Here is a 17,802-nt window from a genome sequence, read left to right as displayed (position 1 = left end):
ATCTAGGTTCCCTCACATCGGATGGTTGTTTCTAGTTCCACTCATTTGCCTGCAAATTTCAAGATTTCCTTGTGTTTCATAGCTAAATAGTATTACATTGTGTAGATGTACCACAGTTTCTTTATCCATTCTTTGGTTGAGGACATGTAGGTTGTTTCCAGACTCTGGATATTCCAAATAAAGGTGCTATGAACATTTTTGAACAAATGTCCTTGTTGTATAGTGGATTATCTTTTGGATGTATGTCCAAAAGTGGTATAACTGTGTCTTGAGGTAGGAATATTCCCAAATTTCTGAGAAAGCATCAGACTTATATCCAAAGTAGTTCTTTAAATCTGCACTCCCACCAGCAATAGAGGAGTGTTCCTCTTTCTCTACATCCTCACAAGTATGTCCTGTCATTTGAGATTTTAATCTTAGATATTCTGATGGGTGTCAGTTGGAATCTGAGGGTCATTTTGATTTGTATTTTCCTGATGACTAGGGAGGTTGTTCATTTCTCAGCTATTCCATATTCCTCTGTTAAGAATTCTCTTTAGCTCTGTACCCAATTTTTAATTGGATTATTTGGTTTGGTGGTACTTAATTTCTTGATTATTTATATATTTTAGAAATTAGTCCTTTGTTGGATATAAGGTTAAGACGTTGTCCCATCTGTAGGCTTTTGATTTGCTCTGTTGACAGTGTTCTTTGTCTTACAGAAGCTTTTCAGTTTCATAGGGCCCATTTATTATTTGTAGATCTTTACATTTTCTGATGTTTTCTAAAAATTTCCTTCATACAAATAGGTGTTTTTAGAAGTTATCAGAGTTATTTAATGATCTGTTGTGTGATGAAGAAATGAACCTCAGTATGAGAAGAGATGCATTTGTTCACTGTATCAAAGCCACCTACAAGGTTTGAAGTCTGAAGACATACCTGCCTTACCAGAAACTTTTGAGGACAAATTCACTGACAGTGAAAGTTACTACAAATATTTCTTTTAACATCATTTTTCTCATTATTTAGAATCACATAATCTCTTATAAGCAGGATATCACAACATTTCTAAAGATCATACGCAAATTGTATTTCAAGATTGTAGTCAAAGCTGGCATGGTGCGTCATACCTTTGATTCCAGCATTTGGGTGGCAGAGGCAGACAGATCTCTGTGAGTTCGAGGCCATCCTGGTCTACAAAGGGAGTAGAGAACAGACAAGACTACAAGAGAAACCCTGCTCTCAAAATCAAAACGACAAGATTACTAGGTTTACGTATGACAGCCAGAACCAGAGAGCAAATGTTGTTTCCAACATAACTCACTTACAAGCAGCCACTGAGCACAGTTCTCAGGGGTACTTAAACTTGCTATGAATTACACAATAATAATAGGCTGGAGAGTTGACATAGGTGAGAATTTCTTCCAGTGCAAATATAAGGAGCTAAGTTAATTCTCAAGCACCTATGTAAGAAAGCTGGGCAGTGGTGTCTGTCTTTAATTTATTCTGGAAAGGCAGAGATAGGCAGATATCTGGAGCTCAATGGACAGTCAGTCTAATCAAATTGATGAGCTACAGGTTCGAGTCTAGTGAGAGAATGTGCCTCAAAAAATTAGTTCAGAGATTTAAGCCTCCCTAGGCCTGTGTTTATGCATGGGACACACACACACACACACACACACACACACACACACACACACACACACACACATTGAATTTTGAGTAGCCATGTGGAGGACCTCAGTGAGTATATATTTGAATAAGTAGTCCATAGGGATTATTTAATTTGGCCGTCAGGATCTATGTGGATTTGGTTTTGTTTTCCATTTTGTTATTAGCATAACTATGGATGTCTACGCTCAGTTGATTCTGTGTCACAAAACTAGTTGTCATGATATTGAGGAATTGCATATAAAGGATGGATTAGTCTGTCTCTTGTACGCATGCAACTCTTATAATCTCTGGTACTGAACCTTTATCAATGTGTTTCTGTAGTCCTCAGCCCTTTCAGCTGACTTCCAATCTTTTTCCTTCCCACTTTATGTTGCTAGTAAGAATCCTCAGTCTATTTTTAAGAGAGGTTTATTTATCCCATATCTCTCAAATAATAACCTTGATTATGTTCCTTACTACAAATACAACAAAATTATTTCTCTATTCATTTCTTATATAAATCAAATATTTAATTGTTGTATTCTTTTTTTTTTTCCATGTTCTCTTGCATCCCATCAGCAAACCTCACTGATTCTTTCTGAACTCAAATATGCTAAAAATCTCCCTCACTCCTGTTGCTTCTGGGCTGCATTCTTCACAAGTTTTAGATTCTCCTTCTTCTTCCCTCACTCCTGTTTCTCTGTATATCATTCTGGAATGAGCAGTTTAAGGAGTTCATGAATTTCCTGTCTGTCAGTGTTAAGTTCATGCTAGGGAGATTTTTGTTTGTTTGCATGAGACAGTCTCGTGTAGATCAGGTTCATCTCAGTCTCACTGTGTAGCTGATGTTGGTCTTGAGCCTATGATCCTCTTGGGTTCACTTCCTCAGGAATACTAGAATTAGACATGTGTCACATAATGCCACGTTTATTTGGGGCTGGGGATCAAATTCAGGGCTTTTATGTGTACTATGAAGGCCTCTATAAACTGAGTTGTATCCCCAGCCCATAAAATCATATTTAGTTATTATGAATAAGTCTATGTCTACCATACAACTCCAAAATATAAGTCTAAATTAACAAGTCTAAATAAGCCAAATGTACTCCAAAGTAATGTATTTATATTCTTTCAAACTTAGAGCTGTTGTGGAATTAACAGTTTTCCAGAAGAAATAAATGCAGGCAAAATAAGACAAAAATATGGGTGCTGTGAATGGATATTAAGAAGGGGTCCACAGGTATGCAAATATCCTGTGAGAGGCTGAAGTCAGGATAGTTCAAGAATATGTTTAACAAGTCAGTGATCTTGTGCACATGTATTTTGTGCCTGATTTTCAGTTTGGTATAAGTCAGTTAAAATTGAGAGAACCCAAGACAGAACTTTGAGCTACACTGAAATCAATAAACCCTTAGCTGGAGTTTTTCCCCCATAGGTCATGTTGGCTAGGAGTTAATGATCTAAGAAATCAAAGTGGACACTGAGGGATTAATTGGTTGACTCCTAATTAAGGAAAGAAAAACACAGGAAGACATATTTGTATTCCACACAAAATGATACAAAATTCTCTCTTTATTAAATATACAATATTTACAGGTAAGTCTTCTGTACAGCAAAAAAAGCCCCAAAAACCAACTGAACAAACAAACAAAAAACCATAGAAAACGAAGAATTCTAAGGCTAAGTTTAACTTTCCTATACAGTGTATTAAGACATGTTGCATGGTCTGCAAAACAGCCTTGAGATGAGGCAATATCACATATGACTGAGGATTCTGTTATAGCAACAAAAAACATAATATCCAAAGAAACAAGAAGTTTACAGCTAGTCCCAAAGGAGATGGTCTGCTTTGCCTCTGTTGTGCTTTTATAGAAAGAAAGCCCGACATATATTTGGGGATGGTCCTTTTATACTTTATTTATTTTCTAAACACAGTCTCCCTGACTTCTTATTCTTTCAAATATATTCCTGACCATGCCAGAAAGAGTATAATTTCTCATGTGAAATAAATAGAGTAATTTTTTTGTTAGGGTCTTTGAATTTCATCAATCTGATGTGAACTGTTGTTTATTTCATAAGGTATAAGAGTGTCCTGTATCTTCATTTACTATGTTCTACATTTTCTGCCATATGCTAGCTGGCACTGGGAAGTGTCTACTAAAGACAACATAGGCTATTGGGAAGCCTCTCTATTGCCAAGTATAGGAGAAAATTATTGGCATTGATCCTCATCAAATATGAAGTTCTTATTATGGTACAACTACACTACTTTAAGCGAGGTGTGGTTATTTTTTTCTTTGCAAGAGTATTAAAGGAAGGACAAGATTAGACTTGTTGGTATGGCCATTTAAAGGGAAGAGATTATGCTAATATTTTATGCATGTCCTTTGGGATATGCCTGACTATATTTTGAAAATATAACTAGTCAGAGGTCCATTCATTTCATCCTATAAGGTTGCAATGAAAATGGCTGCATCTGGGGAACCCACTCAAGGAAGGTCCAGGGTTACAGAAGGTTTACTCTGCAAATCCAGAGCCTTTTTCATGTCTTCTGAGATTTGCTGCTGGGATCTGAAGCATGACAAAATATAATGCTAATGAAATTATTACCAGGATGTAATCAATAGTGCACCTCAGTTTTGTCATAATTTGGGACTAGCCTCCTAATATTAATGTGCTATTTGATGCAAGCTTTACTTCTGTAATGAAGAGCATCAAGAGAGGCATGTTCACAGAGTGTCAGGTGTGCTTTCTGATGTACACATTATAGAGGATACAGAGTGACATACATTTCTATAATTTTGTGTGCCAATGGATGGCATTTGCAAGAAAAGGGAAAGAAAGCCCACTAGACTGACTCTAGTATTTCTAGACTTCCATCTATGGACTATTTGATTAAGGGCAATGGACCTGAGGATCTCGATCATAGTTTATGTTATTTAAAGCTGCCATTACGGTGCTCACCCTGTGCAGATATAATCACCGTGGTGATAATTTCAAAGCATCCCTGCATTATATTAGAGAAACATAAAATTTGAAAATCACTGGGGTAGGATGAAAACGCCCTGCAAAGATGATTAAATTGTTTCATATGCAGGGCCCACAATACTGCCTCTTCCTTAAGGTGTAAGACAAGTGCATGAAGGAGACTACCGAGTTAGGAACCAGGGAAATGAGGAAGCTTTGGCTCTCGGCCATTGTTTGCTCCATGGATACCCTTCTCCTCCTTGACAAGATCCCATCAAGTTTGCTCTAACACAAAGCCCCCTGTTATTTGTGCCATGCTTATGACCACTTAACCACTTTGTAGACTAAAAACATTGCAAACAACAGAGGATTAAGTTACAAAGTACACCATTTCTCTACAAAATGTGCTTCTTACTCTTCCACAGTATACCTTAGTACAAAGTAAGAGGGGGGGAATCACTCAAAAATAGCAAAAACAATCATTAGAACCATGTCTAAGGCATTTAAAGAATGTTCAATACAAAGTAGTGGTACTTCTCTCCCTAAAAAGTAGGTATGGATAGAATTTCCTGGATAATGTTAGAGGAACAGTCCTATTAATTTTTACTCTTTGTGCATGTGTGTGTCATACATTCTCCCACGTTAGATGGATAAACTCTTTAGGATTTGTGAATGCAGAGCTGAGGAAGAAGAACAGCAAACACTTTCAAAACAAAAGAGTTGAGGAAGACAGTGGGTAAGGCCAGAGGTTGAGAAAGTCCCAAAAATTCATGTACAGAGTGATTTAGAAAATCTGTGAGTATTTTAAAGAAAACATTGTGAGTCTGTGTAAGGAACTCAGCCATCCTTCAAGAACTGAAGAGCATTTGCATTAGCCTGGAAAGCCCTCCCATTAACCTCCTTTGCCATTTGCAGGTGCAAAATCTCATATTTATTTATTTAGTTGAAATATGGACTGTAGGACATTTGACAACCAAGCATATCCAAGCAATGTTTTCGGGAAGAAAGAGTGGCAGAACTATATAGGTGTCCAGGAGCCTCTTGCCAAACTGCTGCGGCAATAGGGTTGATAGACTGTAGCTCTAAGAAATTAAAAAGAGGTGAAGCAGTTGGTAGAGAAACTAACTAAGGAATATTTCCACACTCAATAGCTAATTTCTAGCTCTCAGAGATTTCTCTAAATATAACTGAATGGTTCTTTAGGCCAGAGTGAGGAGAGGAAAAATGTCAGACTATCAACCATTTTAGGGGAGATCTAGATGAATCATAGCATAAGTGACTGCTCACCAGAGAATTGAAAGCAGAGAGTACAGAAGTAGAGAATGCTCTTTTCTGCCTCCAGTCTTCACCTTGGCCTGCCATATGCAGAGGCAAACATTTGTAATGCCTTAAGTAGAATTGACACAAGAACATGGAAAGTTTGTCATCCTTTCAAATGTATCTTATATGGCCTACACCTTGGCATAGTCAGATCATTTTCTCTGAGTTTTAGGCCAGCCTGATTTATAATAGAGTCCCAGATTTTCCAGGGCTACCTAATGAACCACATTTACATAAATCGTGGCTGATACAGGGACCATTTGTTCTGTCTGTGTCCAAAGAGTCCATTTACTGTAGTAAACTTCTACAGAAAATTGTCTGCATGGGCAGTTACCTAGCTTGGGTAAGATAAACAAAGCAACCATCTCTGGTAGAATTAATAAATAAGAGACAGAATTTTAAGAATTGTCCATATATGCGATGGCTACTAGAAGCTTTGGAAATCATTTGTAAATTAACTGTGCACAGTCCTTGCTCTCTGCTCCCCGGTTGTACATTTCTGTTTCTGTAAAACCTGCTGATATGATTGTACTTTAAAGTCCCCAAGGAGAGTAAATGTTTACTTATCCAATGCACACATACTGCTTTGAGCTATGGGCATTTCTTATATATCCTATGACTAAATACAAGAAAAAGAACTGTGTGCTCATTTAATCCTGGTCCTGCTTCTGCAATCATCTGATAGTTATGCTTCTGACAAAGGTTGAGAATTAAGATAGAGTCCACTTCTCACATCTAAAAACAATAAAGCTGTAAAATATCATCTCCAGAATTCTTTAAAAGAATCTGAGTTAATCAATTAGTGAAAGACACATCCACAAAATGACAAATACCTATTTTCCAAGCCCAATTCTTAGAAAAAAAATCACAGAAATCTATCCTTTACATAGGCAGAACACTGGTGTAAAAAATCTTTTAGGGTAAGCAAACATACAGTTAATTTCACTGATAGATTTTTTTCTGTGTAATAATAAAATAACAGCCCCTTAGTATGGGGGTATTTCACAGACATTTCTGGTCTTACTATAATGTAACATATTCCATGAATGCCTTACCTGAACAGCAAGTGTAAATGAGTGAATATGAAACAATTGCAGGAATCATGAGACCTGGAATAGCATAGGGGGAAGTGGGGGCTAAAAGAGTATGAGGATACTCTTGAGTTTTATTTTAGGTTGTAATTGTTTGAAGGTGGGAACCACAATTGAATAATTGCATAAACCAAACTGGCACTACCCTTAAACTGCCTCTAGCTGTGATGGCATTTGTTTTAGGAGGGTTCAGATTATTACATAGTATATGATGTGGGATTGTAAGAAAATTCTGGTTTAGTCCTGAGAGTGATTACACTCTTACACCATCTTTGCATGTTTCCCAACATTTGGTGTACATGATCGGTGTCCTGGTCTATGTATCCTGCACATCCATGGATGAAGCCAATATCATGTGTGCTGTGCAGAGGGCAGAGACTGGCTTCACACATTTGCCTGATTGGTTGTCTGTAAGTACAAATAAATGGAGAAAAAATGTATACACTGTGTTAGATTATATCTCCTTTTCTATCCAACAACATCATGCCAGCAAATCATGCTGCTTGTTTCTGCAGACTCCAGTAAGAAAATATCCCACTGTGATTATTCTTACTTTATCTGTTGTTTTCCTACTGAAAGTGCTTAGGGCTAAACATCAGCATGAATTCCATTTCTAGTGACAAACGCATATGTAACCAAGAAAAAGTTTGACTTATGCAGCTTTTTATAGAGCCAAAAATCTGAAAAGTAGAAACTGGATAACAGTGAAGGAAGTGCAGAAGGAAATAGAGTTTCAAAAACTCTTTTATAATTAGATAATCATTTCTCTTATTAAAGATAGAAAATTAACAAGGAAACCTTTGTTAGAATTGCTTGAAATTTATTAGCAAATGGGTATCAGTATTCTAGGTTAGGGAAATGGTAGGTATGTATTCATAGAAAATTTTGGGGAAAGAACGTATACTTTAAAATATCTCATAGTTGAGGACTGTGCCTCCGTAGCTTTGCCTGGTTAAAAAAAAATACTACAAATTGGAAACAGGATGAAGCTGGTGAGGACTTCACTACTTACCTCCTTGCCTGGGGCAGTGTTGGACAGTCAGAGATAGGATACTTACTAACAAGATGGATGGCTTATTGACTGTCCAGTGCCTGCTTTGCAAATCGTGTCTTCCCTGCAAAGGAACTTAGCCAGTAGTTTCTCATTAATGGATTTTAGTTTTAGCATTTCCTAATATCTGAATTGTTGTCGTGCTTTCCCCATGCCTTTTCTTGAAGGTGGCCCAAGGGCAGAGTTAAAAATATTGTTACTATAAAATGGTCAAGATTACCCACTATAAACAAATTGAAGATACCACTTTGAATGAATTGTATGCTCTGCTACCCAAAGAACTCATAGACTGAGATGCTTTACTACCTTATTTAGGAACATAAATCAAGTGCAGGAGGCAGCTAGGTATACATGGGTACAGGTACAGAATGTAAAAATATGATGTAGTTTACAAACTAAGGACTTTCCTATAATCCTCTGATCTGGAGGTGTCCACATTGCCACACACAATAGCTGGTCTATTGCCTCTTGGGAAATAGCTCAGTTGACAGAGTGAACTCCTTGCATGTGTTAGATTATGAATCCTGCTAAACTTCTTTACAGAATCTTTCTGGATTGGATGGACAGGAATGAATCTACCTGATATTTCTCATTTCTCATGCAGCCCTTTTCCTTCTTACAAGCTGAGGTAAGATGGCCTAAGCCTTTTCATGGAGACAATTTAGACTTTTACTTGAATTCTGTTTATGCTGTCACAATACACATATGTGTATATTTTTTATTTCAGTACAGCAATCTTAGGAATAACATAGCTAACATGTTCTTATAAAGTGGAGAAGGCAGTTGTAAATTTATAGGAGCAGCTACTTCCTTGTCTTTTTCTTGAACTGTCTTGGTTACAGGGTACTATTCCATGACTCAAAACAGAATAGCAAAGCAGGAGCAAAGCAACCACTCACTATTCAGTCACTCTATATTGGAAAGTACTGAGACTCTTTGGAAATGATGATTAGTGGAATCAGGGGACTACAGATTATGTGTACATTAAACTAACAAATAAACAACTCTGGTTGCTTGATAAATGCCCCTAAAACAAGCATGCCAAAGTAGACTCCCTCTGCCTTGGGTCCCCCATGCAGGTGGTCTCATAAACTTGGCCTTCCATGTACGGTCTCTGTTCTCACAGATGCTGTGAAGAGCTACAGTTCAAGACAGACCTGCAGCCTCTCTCAACTCAGCTGTAAAGGGAGTCAAGTCTCCCCACTCCCTTATGGAGTCAGATTCTTCCATATATTTAAGTCCTAAATGCAGAAAGGCTCCAGGCAGGATAAAGGACACCTGCCTTGTCAGAAGTCACACACTAACTTGACTTATTACTCTGTCAGCCATGTCTTAGGAAAGAATGATCTGGATACTGTTCAAATACCTGCTTTAGACACACACACACACACACACACACACACACTTCTGTCAGCTCCAGAAGAATTACTTGGTGGCATAATGTTTCCCAACCTTCCTCCTCTCTCTCTCACAGGGTACCAAAAGGAACAAATGTTGCTTTCCCTGGATGAATTTACTTTTCCTCATAGCCTTTGGCTCTGCTCTATTGGGCTCCCTGATAAACTCAGCTTAGAGGATCACTGACTATCTTCTCTGCCACACACACATTCGTTTTTCCGTTCTCAAGCCATTGTACCTAACAATATGGTACTGAGCAGGGAAAATTGTTAAAGGCAAACACCACAGAGCTCAAGTCTGATGGAACTTAGAACAAGTGCCTGAGAAACTGAACAGTGAAATTCAGAAACTGGAATATAAACATGGAATATGCTTGTGTGCACACGTGTCTTTTCCTGGTTTACAATAGTGAAGTCTGTGTCTCCAGTGGTCATTTGGTCATTGTCAAAATGACTCAAATATCAGTGGACTACAGTAGCCACAGCTACCTGATCTCCTGAGCTGTGTCAAGGAGATCAATGCTCTCAGTGGATTTGTGTGTGTTCCAGAAAGTTAATGGCAGATAAGAGAAAGAGATTGTCTAAATTAAAAGACAGAAAGGAGAAGAGAAAAATAGTAAGGAAATGCTGCAATAAAGAGGACCAGGTGATCTTCTGGTGGTTCAGATGAAGTACTCCCGTTTACACTCATTGGCTGTGTTTTGCAAGTCAATTTCATTTCTAAAGGAACTGTCCAAGTTCTCTGGATATTCTTTCTTCTTCTGATTGGTGCGGTGTGACTGCTTATGCTGATAGAGGAAGTGGGTCATGATTCCGATGACACAAAAAGTGACAAAAGTCACCACTGCTATGATGCCTGTATGGAAAACAGGAAGCAAGAGAAGAAAACTGTCATGGAGAAAATTCAGTCTAAACAAGAGCATACTTTGGAGGGAAAAAAAGCAACAAAGCTAACACATAAAAACAAATATACTTTGTATCCAGAAATAATGACCTACTCAGAAGCCCTGGTCCTTCCAATTCTACAAAGCCCCCTGCAAACCCAGTTCCAAGGGGAAATGACTGTTCCTTCTAGAAGGTTATGCTGATGTCCAAAGAATAAATATGGGGTTAGAGAAAGAAAAGATTGGTGTATTTTCGAGTTGTGTTTTGTTTTTTGTTGCTAGGGATCAAATCCAGATTTCACAGAGTTTAAATACACCAAGCTTTGCCAAGAATTTACCGGTCTAAATGCCATACTAAATTGTTTGCTCTGTCTCTCTGTGTCTCTGTCTCTCTCTGTTTGTGTGTAGGCATGTGGCTGCCTTAGCACTTATGTTAATAACAAGTGACAAATTTAAGGAGTCTCCACTTGTCTTCCACTTTGGTTTGAGGCAAAAGCTCTCGTGCTATCTCTACCATGTCACCATCCTGGGACTCATAGAGAAACCTTATTTCAAATTAAATAAATGAAAATAAAGCAGGTAAGCAACACACAGTATATCACAAAATTAATAGCAACAAAACTCTGAAGTTTTGGTCATCAAAAATGATTTAATTTCTGAAAAAGTATATATTTTTACATATTTCACATTGTCTAAGTTGTCTAACTAGTGAGAAAAGCACCTACTTTAGAAACCTATTAGTGGTCATTATTCAGCCTTGCCAAGAATTCCTTGCTCTAAATTCTACTACTTATGTGACTAGGTACCAGAAAGTTAAATATATACACCTATCTTTTACCAATTAAAAAAAAAAAGTTCTTTCAATGGCTAAGACCACTTATGAGGGTCATATATTCTAAACTCATTTTGTAGCACATTTCCCTAATATTTTAAAATAAGGCAAAATAAAATATCAAAGTTGATAGTCTAGTTTGGGTAGCATGATCTGTCGATTTAAAGGGTGGCAGAGGTTGCCTCTTTTTTCACTGTTGGCTTGAAAGGATTATTGCAGACTGGAAGCTAAAGAAGCTACCCTTGATCTGCTGTAGGGCTTTGTTAACCTTCTCATTCTCAGAGCGACTCAACAGAGCATGCCAATGAGTGTGGAATGCCAGAACCCCATCTTTCCTTATTAAATGAAAGTTTATAAGAATAAAAAATTATAAAATTATATGTGACATTAACTGATTGCAAAAAAAAAATCAAGTTCAATTCTTTTCCTTGGAGAAGGCAGTCAGCTTACATAGGTGTTTTAAAGATGTCCCTAAGGAATAGTCCTGGTTCTCTGGAATGCTACTGTAGTGGAGTCTTCCCATTCCATTTATTTTTAGGAACCAGCTTATATGGCATTATTACTGCCTGCTTTCCTATCTCCTCTATACTCCACTCATGTTAGGAAGGCAGTTAGTGTATCTCTCATCCATTATCTTTATACTTTGTACAGCTCTGACCCAGAGCCAGAGCTAATTAAATAGAAGTGAAATGAAAAACTCCTGCTGACTTTTGAAGAACTCCATCTGGTGTGGATTCATTCATCGCAACTGCCAGAATACAGGTGTGAGGCACCTGCTAGTGCTGTAAGTCATCAATGGAAATAGATGTGCATATCTGTGGTATCTTACATTAAGCCAACATTAGAAGATATTTCATGTTGAAAGACCCAGATGGGAACACCAAACTACTGCAGGCATTAGACTATCTGAGACAGAATAAAGAGTAGAATAGGGTGAAGCCAACTTTTATCTCAAAAATTAAATGAAGAGAAGGTTGTGGTGGGTGAGCTATAAGCAGACCAAACAATCTCTTTATCCATAACCAGATGGACTGTTGGATTTACAACTTCCGTCATGTAGCCTTCACCCTGCTCATTAGTTCTAACCGAAATCACTTGGTTAGAGGGTAACTGAAAATGACTGCAGCTGTGTCCATCTGTCTGCCCCAATCTGACTTCTTTATGTAACATGATTATATTGGTCTGTTTTGATGGTGCTTTAGAACTAACAACTGGATGTAATGAACAAGATGCATGTTGCCTGTCTGTGAGTAAATGCTCCAGCTGTTGACTGTTGGCTGAATTTAATGGAGAATGGATCCAAGGAGCTGCTGGCACTGGAGTAGCGGTCAATGTTAATCTTGCACCATGCATGAGGTTAAGGGCTGGACAAAGAGTGCCTGATTCTAGGTTTTGGATGATAAGTAAGGAAGGTTTCAGATAACTTTCTGAAGAGAACAGGATCATTGGTATCTTCCCTGAATTCAGTAATCAAGCAGGTTACCTCCAATGACAGCTGAGTCACTTCGTGCTGCATTTGTAAGTGGTTCTCGCTTGTCTGGCTTCCCAAAGGGGTCTACAAGAAGAAAGGCAAAATTTAAACTTCACTCAGCTACAAGTAGGGAATATGCAATGTATATCTATGAAGTGTAACAAGATTTCTACAGTGAAATATAATCTAGCATTTTAAAAGGAACCTAAGTAAGTGGTATTCAAAACGATGACCTGAGTTCAATCCCAGAACCTGCATTAAGAGGCAAATTGTATGTATTGTAGTGTGGTTATCTTCTATTATGTGGCTAATAGCCACTTAAAAGTTAGCATATATCATGAATGTCTTTCTGGGTCTGTGTTACCTCACTCAGGATACTCCTTTCTTTTTCTTTTTCATTATATTTTATTATAGTTTACATTACATCTCAATTGTTATGCCTTGCATTTATCTTCCTGTTCCTACCCTCCTTCCCTCTTTTTCCCTATTCCACTCCTCTATTACTCTGACAGGAGGGCCCTCCTCCCCCATCATCTGATCTCAACCTATCTCATCTCATCAGGATAGCCTGAATCCCCTTTCTCTGTGCGCCTGCAAAGCCTCCTTGCCAAGGGGCAGTGACAAAGTCAGGGGAACCACAGTTCCTATTAGGGTCAGTCCTCACACTCCTCCCCCATAGGAACGTGTATATCAGCTACATCTGAACAGGGAGTCTGGGTTCTCTGCTTATAATTTGATTGGTTGGTGTATCAGTTTGTGCAGGCACCCTGGGTCCAGATTGCCTGGACTTGATGGTCTCCTTGTAGAACTCCTGACTCTCTTCGTCCTTCCATCCCCCAACTCTTCCATGCACCTCTTTGCACTTTGCCCAGAGTCTGGCTGTGACTCCAAGTATCTGTCCCAATTCTTAGATGGGTGGAGTTTCTCAGAGGGCATCTATGTTGAGCTAACATCTATGTATAAGTGAGTACATGCTAAGCATGTCTTTCTTGGTGTCGGTTACCTCACTCAGGATGATCTTTCTAGTTCCATCAAGTCCCTTTGGAAAATGCTTAATTCTCACTAAGAAGTGCAAATTGAATAGACAAAAGAAGTAGTTGAAGAGAGGGAACAGGATGGGTGCCTACCAAAGAGATCCTCTTGAAGAGTCCACCCAGCAGGGGATGGAAGCAGATGCTGAGACTTTCAGACAAACTTCAAACATTAGGCTGTAGTGAAGGGTGTCAATTATTTATTGGAATACAGAAAGACCTGGATAGGAGAGGAGCTCCACAAGTAGACTAATGGAGCAAGAAATGAAGGCTAGGGATGGGAGTGAGGTGATGCATAGACTGATGCATAAATCAAGGCCCATTTGCGTTGAGGACTTAAGACACTCTGCTCAGATGTAGTAGATGGGCAGCAGGGTCTCTTTGTGTATCCTATAATATAAGGAGAATTGGCTACCTCTGACATGGACTCTGGTGCCAAATCATTGATCCCTTCTCCCTGGCTTACCAACCTTAACAGGCCACAGAGAAAGAGGAAGAGACTTGATAGGCTGAGGTCAGATAATAGCAGAGTAGGGCTCCCACATTCTGAGTACTAGGGGAGGTGTCAATGGGGATGAAGGAGGCAGGGTGTGACCTGGAGTGATGAAGGTGTGGCTACAATATGGTTGTAAAGTTAACGAATTAAAAAATGAATAAAAGAAATTGGTACACACACACACATGTAAAAACACATTTCAAAATCAAAAAAGAGTTTTCTTAAAAGACATACAATAGTTGTATGCATGTGTATGTGGCATGGTGACCTTGCAATAAATATATAAATATAATGTAAAAATAAGTAAATTAAAATATAAGTAAAAAATAGCTGAATTCTGGGGTTCCAATCTCTAACCCCAGTGAAATGGTAACTGGTCACCTATCCAGATTAAGTATAGAAAAAAGAGAAACTGTGCTTCTGAAACAAGATGAAGGAGAGACCTAACTCCCAAAATCTTGCCCTCTCACCTCCGTTTGTTTATTGACATGTACATATACACATTACAAATATTTAAAGATGAGTAAATGTACTGCTTACAACCCATATTTTATTGTTTCATTAGCTTATAAGTAAGTTGTGAGATAGCTTTGAGCTATGTGAGGGAGTTATCTAGCCCATACATCTTCATTCATCCCCTCAAACTTCCGCTTTGCTGAAGAATTCCAAGGAATGACAGCTGCCTTGTACTCCAAACATACTTTCCTCTTTTCCTCAATACACTCTTCAGCTGAAATAGCACATGAGTCTATTGAAAATGACAGTCAAAAGCATAGAAAGAATTAGCACTGCAGAGCAGCCCTCACTGGGAGAGCACCTGTCCAGTGTGTACTCTTAATCTCTGAGCAACGGCTCTAGTCCAATTTATTTCTCTTTTGAGACAGTGTCTCATATATCCCAGGCTGCTGTTAAACTTGCTATATAGTAGAGGGTGACCTTGAACTTTGCATATAATGAAGGATGGAAAACAGAGAAAATAAGAAATGGAAAGAAACAGAGGACTAGCAACTTAGGAAGTGAACGAGACAGGGAAAAGGAGGGATGAAAGGAGGAAAACGACAGGGAAGGAATAGATAGGTGCAGAGGAAAAGGATGAGGAAGGGGATAGGAAAGAAGATAGAGATAGGTGACAAGAAGAAGATAGAAAAGCTTAGAGAGGAAGACAGAAAGGAGACAGAGTCATAGGGAGTCAAAAAGGGACAGAAGGAAAATGAGAGTCAGGAAGCAGGAAGGAAGAGAGATGGAGTGACAGGATCTCAGGGAAAAGACAGTAAAACAGGAAGGCATGTAGTAAGACAGAGAGAAGCAGGAAGACAAAGAAGGAGAGAGTCAGGGATGGAGGGAGAGACAGCAAGTGGGAAAGTCAGATATTTAGCTATTCCACCTCCTATGCTATTAAGACTTTCTTACTCTGGCATGTTCTATGTCAAGTATCCTTCCTGGAATTCTTTCTGCTTCTTCATGTATACTCAAATCTGAATTGCCAAGTATTCACCTGAATCCTTTGCCTTAACACACTCATATCACTTCCAACTTTATTAACCTGGTATGCTACTTTTAAAATTGTAAATAGCATAGTACCGATAATAATTCAGATTTCTCTACTTCTAATATATTTTGATGTTGTTCGGTTGATACATCTTAATTTACTTTATAAATTCTAACTCTAGTGTTCACTAATGCCACAGAGAAAACATTTCAGTTTTGATAAGGTGACAGTTTCAGTAGTATCTTTCGTGGTCATGTCCTGCAAAGTAATCCTTATCACAGTGATAATTAAAACCTGATCCCTCTTCCCAAAACAAAAGCCTTAACCTAGATGCATAAATATACCTGTCTATGCATCCTCCACCTGCAACTTACCATTTGTCTATCTAAATCCACTCACCTATCAGTCTAGCTATCATTTTTCTGTCAAAAATGTAATACCATATGAGTATATATTTGCATATATACATTGTGTAAGGACTCCAAATTTTATGTATAGCACTAGACATTCCTTGCTGACTAACCCAGGTTCAGTTTTTACTCAGTAATAACTATGACAGATCTCACCAGAACTATGCAACAATACTTACACATTTCCTTTGAGAATCATCTTTTGCCATACTAGAGTGCCAAAGGAAAATTTTAATGAAGACCCTGTCATTACCATTTCTATATATGCATCAATCTCTAGCGGAATAGTGATGTATCAATTAATACAGAAAACTAATAATTTAATTTTTTTCTGAATTTTATGACTCATTTGGAGGCCTTGCTGGCCAGGGTATGGATATCTTTAACTGGTATGAAAAAAAATTTTAAGTTAATGCATTCCCCCATGCATGCAAGCGTTTTAAGCCTCAGAATGTTCTAAAGGGTGGTCCCATAAAACTCCAGAAGTAAAAAATTCAGCAACACTAGGAAGTTCCAGAAACTGACCAGATACAATAGTCTTCTTCTTATATAGGGAGTATATTCCCTATATAAGGCAGTAAGGACTGATTAGAGGTACTTTCATATCAGTCAAGCTGCTTGGAAGGTCTGAGCCCATCAGAGAAGCCTGGAAGGGGCAGAGATATATCTGGACTGCCTGGAAAAGGCACTATCTGACCTTTAGAGCTACCTACAAATTTTTCAATAAGTTCCAGTGCTTCTGCTTATATAAGGCATAGTCCATTCTGGGGTAGGATTTGAAGATGCATCGACCATTGAGTAATTTCTCTCCTTGTGAATAACCCACCACCCATAGTCCTATAAATAGCCCCAATAAAACTCATTAGTTTTTTCAAATTTGAATTTGGTCATATCCTAGCTTTGGTCTCTGACCCAGTTCCCTATCTGTGCTAAGTGGATGTTTCTTCACATCTTCTCAGGAATAGTGTCACACAATGCTGTACTAATTAATACCTAAGTGCAGTAAATGTTACATACACAAGCATGCCTTTAGCACACACAAAACTCAACCCTACAGCCTTCATCCCAAAACACCCTGACATTTAACTCACACTTCCAAAGTCAATGTGCTCTCCACTAAAGACCTTAGAGACAATGATGAGACCTCTTGAAGCAATCTACATAGCACAGGTTTCTTCAAAATTCCTCAATAGATCTGATCTTAAAAGGCTCAAGCTTACCTGCCTTGCTTCAAACAAAGGACACATTCAAATCCCAAAGCCAAAAATTTCCCATGATTCCTGCTATTGCTGACTAGCATCAATATGTATTTAAGCCTGATTGATTAAAAATGTTAGATATATAGATGATACATAGATACACAGAAAGAAAGGTGACAGATAGATAGGTGGATAAATAGATGATAGATTGAAATGCTGAATAAACACACACACACACACACACACACACACACACACACACACACACATACACACACATAAGCTCCCTCTATCTGAGGACTATCAGTAATGAATCTTCTTTCTGTCTTCCACAACTTCCTTTTGATAACAGCTATTCTGAAAGTGATAGGAAGCATTTCATTGCCACACAGTTTACCATCCTTAATGATTGATGGGTATTGGCACTTTTCATGTGGCCATAGTTTTCATGTGGCACTTTTGTACTGGACATGGTTAAGTCATCTTTGTGAAAACGTATATTTTGCTGCTTTGTCCACTTTTAGTATGGCTATTT

General features: G+C 38.3%; 1 protein-coding gene across 1 annotated transcript in view; it reads right to left on the bottom strand.

The window, feature by feature from the left end:
* Positions 1-3,183: 3,183 nt before the first annotated feature.
* Positions 3,184-17,802, bottom strand: part of CNTNAP5 (contactin associated protein family member 5) — an 893,510-nt gene continuing 878,891 nt past the window's right edge. The window contains exons 23-24 of the mRNA XM_084797079.1: positions 12,655-12,726; positions 3,184-10,311 (exon numbers count right to left, since the gene is read on the bottom strand). Of these exons, the coding sequence (XP_084653205.1) occupies positions 10,118-10,311; positions 12,655-12,726 (266 nt within the window). The 3' untranslated portion in view covers positions 3,184-10,117. The remainder of the gene's footprint in view (positions 10,312-12,654; positions 12,727-17,802) is intronic.

Source organism: Acomys minous (genome assembly GCF_964271855.1).
Source record: "Acomys minous genome assembly, chromosome: 1".
Lineage (NCBI taxonomy): Eukaryota > Metazoa > Chordata > Mammalia > Rodentia > Muridae > Acomys > Acomys minous.
This window is presented reverse-complemented; position numbering and strand designations above follow the sequence as displayed.